At 47.9% G+C, this 9,764-nt stretch overlaps 1 protein-coding gene across 2 annotated transcripts in view; it reads left to right on the top strand.

Annotated features, from left to right (window-relative positions):
- The first annotated feature begins 6,165 nt into the window (after positions 1-6,165).
- The window catches only part of six2a (SIX homeobox 2a), a 6,747-nt gene continuing 3,148 nt past the window's right edge, over positions 6,166-9,764 (top strand). Inside the window, exons 1-2 of one of the 2 annotated variants that reach the window (XM_019860419.1) lie at positions 6,166-6,843; positions 9,565-9,754. In XM_019860419.1, the coding sequence (XP_019715978.1) occupies positions 6,284-6,843; positions 9,565-9,754 (750 nt within the window). In that variant the 5' untranslated portion in view covers positions 6,166-6,283. Of the gene's footprint in view, positions 6,844-9,564; position 9,764 lie in introns of both variants that reach the window. The other variant, XM_019860420.1, reaches the window with a different exon arrangement.

Below are 9,764 nucleotides of genomic sequence, written 5' to 3'. Positions count from 1 at the left end.
TGTGTGTGTGTGTGTGTGTGTATGTGTGTGTGCCTGACGCTGAGGCACTGCTTCGTCTGCAGGAAACTGCACATGATAAACTGCTCCAAACTTCAAGAAGTCTGCCCCCCCCGCCCCCACCCCCCACTTCTCTACATATATAGATGTATATTTCGTTGAAGGCTCGACTGCGATTTCCAGCTGAGCAGTAAATAATTTCATCTTTTCACAGAGCGGCCATGTCCCCATGTGGTCGGCTACCACATTTTTACCGCCGCCTCCCCAAATTTACGAGGGTTTCATTTTCATCTCCCGCTCTTCTGGTGGCGGGCCTCCTCATCGTGGCCTGGCGGAGACAAAAGAAAGGTGTAAATAAAGCCGGAGCGTCTGGAGGGAAACAGCTGTGTGGGGACTGCAGCTGCGCGGTGAGCAATGATTAGCTTTGACCTGACCCAAAGGTGTAAATTCTCCATTAATGACCCTTCAATTAGCTTGGCTGGGCCTCCCTGCTACTGGCACACACACACACACACACACACACACACCCGCACATGAAAGCACATTGGCAGCCAAGCGGGGAGCAAACGTGTCTATTATTACGGTGGCCTGTTTCCAAGCCGTGATGAATCTCCGAGCCCCTCTTATGAAATTATTCCCTCGTTAGGACGGCGGCCCGCGATGAGACGCCGCAACCGGATTAGCCATCTGCCGGCCTCGCGGGCGCGAGGCGCTGATAGCATCAGGAAGAATTAGCGGGCATCGAAAAGGGCTTGAGTTTCCAAAGCGCGCCTTCATTTGGAGGAGGCTGAAAGATGTGATGGAATTAGACCGAGTCATCGTCGTCGCCGCGCGGCGTTTGCCGGAACTTTTGCTGGCTCCAAAGCTTGACGTCATTTTTCTTTGACTTCTTTTCCAAACCGGCCACTTCGCATCATCCGGCTCACGGGGGCGCCGAAGCCGAGCCCGGATGACTTTGCGCAAGAGAGCCAAGGTCCACCCCGCACGAGCAAAACGATGACTTCAAAGTCTGCTCAAGAGGAATCTGAAACGCCAGCGAGTGCCCGCGATGCGGCCGCTGCCTCAAACTGCGCCACCGTGGCGGTCTGCTGAGGTTAGCAAAGCGGCATCTTTGCGCTTCCAAAGCCAACATCTGCCGCTTTATGCGAGAGCGCCCTGCGGCTGAGCGCCCGTCTCCCTCCGCGGGTTCCCCACAACAGTGTCGGCGGCGCGGCTGACTCTGTTGGACGACTATTTCCAGCCATGTGGCCCGTGACACCGGGTCGTGGCTGCGTTTCAACTAAAACGGCCGGCGGGCCGTAAAAAAAAACTCTCGCGCGCGGGCCTGGGTACAAAGTCTTGCATTAGCACATCGCTAATTACTGCCACTCACTTTTGAAGTCATTCCTTCCTGATGTCTAACACCGTAAAAAAAAATAATGAAAGAAGGATGCATGAGGGGACGGGATGAAAAGATGCAGCAGACTCAACACAATAGGCCTGAAACATGGAGAGTATGGAGATTCTATAAACGATGTCTAAAGTGAACAAGCTCCATGTACATGCATGTACATGCATATGTGGATGCAGATACGTAGCAAGTCATCTTTCATCGGGGAGCTACTGTCTGTCTTTGACGGCAACACCCCTTTGACAAGTTCATCCGAACGTAAAATGACAACGAGGAGATCATTGCGCTCACCAACTGAGCTGTCTACAGAATCGCAATCCAATCCAATCGTTCCACTTTGGAATCCAAATATGCCAATTGGAAATTGGGGTCCACAGTATGGGCTTGACTATGATGTACAATCTCAAAGCCTTTCACTAAATGTTTAATTGACACACACCCCTACAAAAAAAAAAAAAAAAAATGGCGCACGCTGCTTTCCCAGACCCCCCAGGCAAGACAACACCCCCCCCATTTGAATCCCTCAAGTCGTGTCATGACGATCAAAGCGTGTGACAAAAATAAATGAAGCAAAACCCCAGCGCTCCGATAGCATTTCCATCAAACCTCTCAAGCCCCCTCCGGAGGGGGCAGCCGCAACCACACTTTTGCAGTCCCCGCCATTTAAGGTCCACACACAAAGTCATCGGAGACACTTTGGCGACCCCAGAAAAAAATCTTTAATATGAGCCACCCCCTCCAAAAATGTCATGAAATATACGTTGCTCCCGTCCCGAGCGGCCTTTCTTCCACGTCGCCGACGCAGAGCTTTCATTATCAGCGGCGAGGGAAGCCTTTGGCCCGGCCGTGGCGTGTTTGCTCAGAGGAAATAACTGGCGGCGAAAAACCACACATCCAATCGGCGCTCCTCGCCGGCCGCGCTAACGTTCCAAAACAAGTTCCCGCGCCCCGGTTCGTAGCCACCGCTGCAACAACATTGCGGCCGTCGGCGGCGGCTCGTCTCTTTCTGCTCCTTCAAAGGCGGCCGGCTAACTGGTCCCGCATGTCGCCGGCCCGCCCCCGCCCCCCTCCCGAAAGCCAAGTAAAAGCTGCTTTCAATGTAGCCAGATCAGAAGCAATTATTGATCGCGATCCGGTTTCGCGTCGCGGCCCTCCGCTCACTTGGATGCTGAGCGAGCAGGACTTTCATCTGAGCCGGTGAGGATCTCCAAAGCAGGTTGTCCCCACCCGAAAGCAAAAGGGAGGGAGGGTGAAGGTAACGAATTGAGTCACCAAATGACTTTTTAAAAAGATTGACACAATCGGGATTTTGGAGCTGATCACGGCATAGCAAACTGAAGAAAAACGACAACCCGATCAGAAGATGGACCGAACCATCCAATCAATTGAAATCATATTTTAGGTGAAGAACCACAAGCTCCGTTGAAATGAGGCAAAAAAAAAAAAAAAAAATTCTTTACATTATATTTGACGATGTCGTTATTGTCCGTTTTTGTAAAGTACAATGTTGTTCCAAACCCTTTGGGCGGTTGACCGCTGGAACGAATTAATATAAATACCATTCATTTCAATGGTGAAAGTTGATTTTAGGATGGAACGTGTATCTCAAGGCACCACTCTATCGCATATTTTGCAATGCACTTTGTAAATTTCCAAATCCGCATGATCACACAGTCCAAATCACCAAATTCCAAACTCAAAATAATCACAAAAATTACCAATAGGAAAATCTAGAGGCATGCTCCAAATCAAAAAATAAAAAACCCCACCGAATAATGAGATGTAATTTGGACATAGCAACTCAACTTTCTCCAGTAATTTTCCAGTGCAACTTTTTTTGTACTTAAAATTGTTGCACAGTGTCATATCAAAAATATATTTCATTGTAGTTTTATCGGAGAACCGCCATGCTGGTAAAATAGTAACAATAATAATAATAATAATTAATTGTGGTGTACAAAAATACAACTTTAAAGACATTTTTCTCTGTGTATTCCAAACTGGTTTTCTATAGAAGAGAATTGTTCAGTAATTCACATTATATATATATATATATATATATATATATATATTTTTTTTTATTTATTTTTTTTTTTTTTTTTTTTTTTTGGGGGGGTGGTGAAGGTTCATGAGTGTTGAAAGCAGCCAATGTGGAGATGCCTAATCGGGTCTGAGTGTCCAAAAGTGCATTCATCTCCTCCTCTTCCTCTGAGGTAACGGGATGGATGTAAACAAACGATTATCGGCCGGGCCGTGATTGCCGTGCGGCTCAGCGGCACGGACGGCCAGCCGCTGGCTTTAATAACGGAGCGCCCGTCCTTCAAGAATGTTCCTCATCAGCCCCCTCGTGGCGCACGTCTCGGGTGGAACGCTTGCCGCGGGTCTCCCAGCATCGCTCCAGTCCCGCGATCTCACGAACGCCTCGGCGACATCTTGCAGCAATCAGCCGAATTAGCGAAAGGTCGCGGCGGAGGGAGGTTGTGAAAATAGGCGGCGGGCCGATTAGGGGAAAGGCGAGCTGCGTTCATCAGCGGCGGGAATAATTCCTCCTGAAGAGTTTTGATCAGGCTTCATCTGAGACAAAGAAATGTTTACAAACACTGTCAGGGGCCCCGGCATTGCACTCTGGGGTGCGCCGTTGCATTCGTCACACCGTCTTTGGCAGGGGCCGTACGTTTCCCTTGAACCAAATTTTTTTTTTTTTTTTTATCTTTGAAATTTTGATTGATGCGAGTCAATAAGGAAGAGACATTGCAAAACTAATTTTCCAACTCCGTGGATAGGAAAGCCCTTGAAAAATAATACGATGTAATGACATATTATTATTGTGTGCACCGTTGTCCCTTTTAATTTTATTGTCAACTCTATTTGATCGGGTATGATTTTCTTCTGGCGTTTGTTTTGCTAAAATGGATGCAGGTTGTCACAGGATAACATGTTGCTTTTTATTTGGGGGTGAGGGGGTAGTTTCAATTCCAGTGGTATCTACAGACTTTACATTTGCATCAGAAAATTTGTGTCTTTTTAATTGATTTTCATTGAATGAATAGTTTGGATTGTGTGTGTGTGTGTGTGTGTGTGTGTGTGTGTGTGTGTGTGTGTGTGTGTGTGTGTGTGTGTGTGTGTGTGTGTGTGTGTGTGTGTGGACCGAACTTTAATTCCCATGTTTGTTTGTTTTTTTCTGGCCGCGTGGACACTTGCATCCTCGTTCTTCTCATCCATTCAGCACACACAAAAATAGTCATTTACCCACAATGGTGTTGGACTGACATTGATGCCTCTGAATTGGTCCCATAGATAATTGCTTCATTTGTTTCTTGGTCTTTGTTGCAATTGGAGCTGATCGTTTGCTCATTTCTTTTTTTTTATTTGACTGGAGTGCAGAAGTCCGCTTGATGTTGTGATCTGCTTTCATTACAAAGCGCCAAACCACGCGACTGTAACTGAAGTCAGTCATAATTACAATCCTATTCTTTTAGTCTGTCAGAGCAAATATATTTGATTTCCTCCGCATGCAAGAAGGGCATTTGTTTTCCTACTATCATTCATCTTCTTAATGGCATCAATTTGTCAACTGTCCAAAGTCACTTTATTCAACATAAAAACGCCCTCATGTAGAAGCACCTAAACAGTGAGCACGCTGGGGGTTTTTACACACTTCTTTTCGTCAATATTGGGATTATTTGTGCATTTACACGTTCATTGTAATTTATAAATGGCAATATGTGAGGTGATGAACAATAGGTTCAATCTGCCAATTATTCTGTACCATTTTGACACGTTGGAAACCAAAAATAAATCATCCATAATTTTAACTTTCTACCAAATTTAATATCCTTTTTTGGGGGGTGGGGCACTTTTATGTTATTTGTGCCCTGGTGAAATTCACCCCCCGTCCCCCCCAATTTTTTTTTTTTTTTAAATATAACTGATGCATTTAATGAGAAAATGTTAATGAATTTCAAGAGAAGCATAGTGATGCCAGCGCTCCTATCTGGGTGACACTTTGCCACTCTCAGCTGACACATTTTGAAGATGACTTGGAAAAGTCACATTTTCCCATTTGGAAAAGTAAACGGGAGGGGCGGGCCTTTTTCGAAATCAGAGCAAACTTTACTTGGACAACACGCGCGCTTATAACTAACTCCAACAGCGTCTTTCACGGTACCCCCCGCCCCCCCCCCCTTCCCCAGAGAAAAAAACATGTAAATGAATATTAGGTAAACACGCACCGTTGTGATTGTGTTCAGTCTTTTTTTTTTTTCAAGTGAGCGCAGCCGTCGTCCCGGTTGATTTGTGCTCGCTCCGAAAAGAGTCGCGCGCGCACCCGTCACCAGACGCTCTTTGGCTCCTCCAGGTGTCCGTCAAAGTGAGGTGAACCTCTCCAACTTGAAAAGAACAAAGTGTTTCGGACTTGAGTGTGTGTGTGCGCGTCGTATTTCCAACAGTGGGCGTGTCGGCCGGGAAGAAGGCCACCTCCACCTCCACCTCCGCGCGCGTCAGGTTACTTTTTTTTTTTTGTTGTTTTGAGTGACAGCGTCACCATGGCGAATAATTCCACGCCGGGCTATTGTCTGGTCCCCGGGCTCGAGCGAGCGACCAATCAGGCTGCGCGTCCGCGCGCGTTTGCCAGCTTGGAAGAATATTTTTAAAAGGGAGCTCCGCCGCCAGCGCTGAGAAGCAGCAGGCGCGAGAGGACGACGAGAGCGGCGGCGGTCCCAACTTTTGCGCACCAACTTCGGAGGAAGGCGCGACTCGACCTCGGAGGGGGGGGTTCCATTGACGTCCCCCAGCCCCCCCAGGGCCCCCGCGGCCACCCTCCCATGGCCGGAGCGTCGCGTCGCCTGGCGCGCTGAGCGAGCGGGACCTGCCCCGCCGCGAGCGCCGCGCGTCACCATGTCCATGCTGCCGACGTTCGGCTTCACGCAGGAGCAAGTGGCGTGCGTGTGCGAGGTGCTGCAGCAGGGCGGCAACATCGAGCGCCTGGGCCGCTTCCTGTGGTCGCTGCCGGCCTGCGAGCACCTGCACAAGAACGAGAGCGTGCTGAAGGCCAAGGCGGTGGTGGCCTTCCACCGCGGCAACTTCCGCGAGCTCTACAAGATCCTGGAGAGCCACCAGTTCTCGGCGCACAACCACCCCAAGCTGCAGCAGCTGTGGCTCAAGGCGCACTACATCGAGGCGGAGAAGCTGCGCGGGCGGCCGCTGGGCGCCGTGGGCAAGTACCGCGTGCGCCGCAAGTTCCCGCTGCCGCGCTCCATCTGGGACGGCGAGGAGACCAGCTACTGCTTCAAGGAGAAGAGCCGCAGCGTACTGCGCGAGTGGTACACGCACAACCCCTACCCGTCCCCGCGCGAGAAGCGCGAGCTGGCCGAGGCCACCGGACTCACCACCACGCAGGTCAGCAACTGGTTCAAGAACCGCCGCCAGCGGGACCGCGCCGCCGAGGCCAAGGAGAGGTGAGCCGGCGCCCGAAAATTGCCCCTTCGTCCGCTATTGACGCGGCAAAATTCAGTCCGGGTGGGGCCCTCAACTTCAAAATACAACTTCATCTATTTTCAACATTTGCGACCGACTGCTATTCATTTGGACATTTGTTTCTGGGTTTTTTTGTGGACAACGTGGATTTTCCACATTTGAATTGGGCCTCTACAAAAGGCTCTTAAAGTTGATATAGTGGAGGGCAAAACAACCAAGACACCAAATGGAACAATATTTGATTCTTGATGGGACATGTGAACCACAACTGGGGCCTGACTGAACACTTCCAGTAAAAGCAGTTGAACATCGATCATGATAGAGCGAACATTTATTATATAGGCAACCACTCAACCCCCCTAAAAGATATCATATCATAAATAGCCATAAAATGTAGATATTGGGTGGGAAAAAAATCATCATGCATTGATCAAACCCCACTTTTATTCCTACCCCAACCACACGTTGGGCTCCCGGTTTAACTTCTCAGAGCCCTGCCATAGAGAAATCTCAATCATACTCCCACCCTTTATTTTTTTTTCCCTTCCACAGAGCAATTTGTTTTGCACTCTGACTATTGTACATAATAATAATGTACACCCAAAACATATTTGCATTCGTCTAATTAATGCAACAGTGTGCCTTAGTGATTTTATTAACAGGATTCCACTCCTGCTAACTCAACCCTATCTGACTTGGGATTCCCTCTGAGACCCCGACGTTCACGTTTTCTCTCCATTGCGCGTGCAGCACTGCGCGTTGCATCCTTGGGATGTACGCAAACGATAGAGGCCTAATGACGTCGGCGTCAAAATATCTGACCTCCGACGACAGCGAAGTGAATATGCGTATGAAGTCACGCTTGACGACGCCGTCACGACAACAGTGTGTTGCGATCGGTCAATAAAAACATGTTTTGTCGGGGTCAAAAGTCGCGGTGCGACCTAAGTGACGAAAAACTTGACCTACTTGTGATCTTTTTCAAGTGTTTCAAGTGAATGAACGAAAGCCGAAATGGCAGGCCGCGCTCTCGGGTGGATGCTCCAAGTTTCGTGCAAAATAACCTCCGTTGTGACGTGCCGCCGTGGCTTTTTTTTTTTTCCAGGCGCTATCGGTCAGAATTTTGCCGCAGATGAGCACGCAGAAAAACACTCCGAGTGGTGTGCGCGCGCGTCCAAGTGGAAGAAGACAAGTTGCTGTCAGGTGTTTGCTGCGCGCACGCATGCTCGGTGTCTTCTTTCAGCCCCCGGCCACTAATTCGAGGCTGAAAGCTGCAAATCAATCACGTCGTCCCGCACACTCAGAAAGAGGAAAAAAAAAAAGCCAGCTGCAGAATTTGCTCCTTTATTGGAGACATTTTCACAGCAGAAAAAATAAACTTGCCACCAAATGAAAACGTCTAAAAAGAAGAATGTAAACATCCAAATGCCCAAAAAAGGACATCGTGTGAGGCTTTTCGCAACATGGAGCCAAAATAGTGGAGCTAATAAATTTACACACCTGACAAAATGTGTGAAACATTCGCTTTTTTTAAATGTTTTTTTTTATAGAAAGCGATTAATGAGCCATCTGATTGTTTTCTTTTGGTTTAACGACTGCGCTTTTTTGAACTGGGTATTGTACCCGTGCACCTTCATCGTGACATTGACACTTTTGCCCAGGTTGTACAAACTGACAGAATTTGTAAAGGTGTGTAGCGCTCACAAAGGCAAAACGCAATTGTTTTCAAGAGGGTTCGTGTAAAAACAAAAACACAGTTTGTGTTTTTGTTTGGGGGGGGGGGGGTGCAAAAACAGTGTATGAAGTTGGAAAAACTTTCAAATCTTAAATGGTTGACATTTATGGGAACAGTACAAGCAAGTTGTTGATGAGTTGTTTTTCTTGATATCGTTCGTCATTTTATTTTATTATTTTTCTTTATTTATTTTGGTTTTTTTTGGGAGGGGGCAACAGAAGCAACAGAAGGCACAGCAGTTCTGCAAACGCTCGTTTGCCCATTTTCACAACAGGCAGCCTTCAAACGAAATTGGCCCCTTTCAAACTGGATTCAAGTTGGTGAACTCCAAGTTTGGACTGCACGCGACTTTTTTTTTTTTTTTTTTTTTTTAACAGTGAGGGGTGTGCTTCATTTAATCTTGTACATCGATGACACGTGTTTTGAATATGGTAAAGTGACGTCAATCTCAACGCTCTGTCTCTCCCCCCCCCCCTCCAAAATAATCAAATAATACACGTTGGTTGGCCACATTTGGATGATGCAAAATCTCGTACATGTTCGAATTCATTCATCCGAATTAAGGACCCCCGTCCCCTAGCCCCAAATGCAACGTGGTAAAAAAAATCGTTTCCGTCATAAAATCTTTAACAGCTTGCACGTATTTCATTTGGAAGAGTAACTTTTCCTTTGAATGAATTTGCACGCGCGGTCACACCGTGGCCTTTATTTCGGTGTGTTCAAAACGAAGGATTGGAAATGTGGAGTCATTTGGATTGGTGCCGTTCACGCTTGGTCACATGGGAAGCTGATTGTGTGTCTCTCCATTTTATTTTATTTATTTTTTTGTTTGTTTCGTTGAGCTCGGGCGTATTATTATTATTATTGCTGTTGTGACCTGGAATAGCTCTGGTGATATGTTCAATATTTTCGGTAGTATTTGGAGTGTGTCATTTGGAAACGTTGACGCCGTTTTGCGTGTTCGCAGGGAGAACAATGAAAACTCCAACAACAACAACAACAATAACGGCGGCGGCGGCAATGCGCTGACTTCGTCGCTGAACGGAACTAAAACTCTTTTGGGCAGCTCGGACGACGACAAAACGCCCGCGGGCACGCCGGACCACCGCCCTTCGCCCAGCCCGGCGCTGCTGCTCGGCTCGGCCGGCGGCGGCGGCGGCGGCGGCG

The sequence above is a fragment of the Hippocampus comes genome, unplaced genomic scaffold, assembly GCF_001891065.2.
Source record: "Hippocampus comes isolate QL1 unplaced genomic scaffold, H_comes_QL1_v1.1 scaffold39, whole genome shotgun sequence".
Classification (NCBI taxonomy): domain Eukaryota; kingdom Metazoa; phylum Chordata; class Actinopteri; order Syngnathiformes; family Syngnathidae; genus Hippocampus; species Hippocampus comes.
The sequence above is the reverse complement of the archived record's forward strand: the minus strand, read 5'-3'. Positions and strand labels throughout refer to the sequence as shown.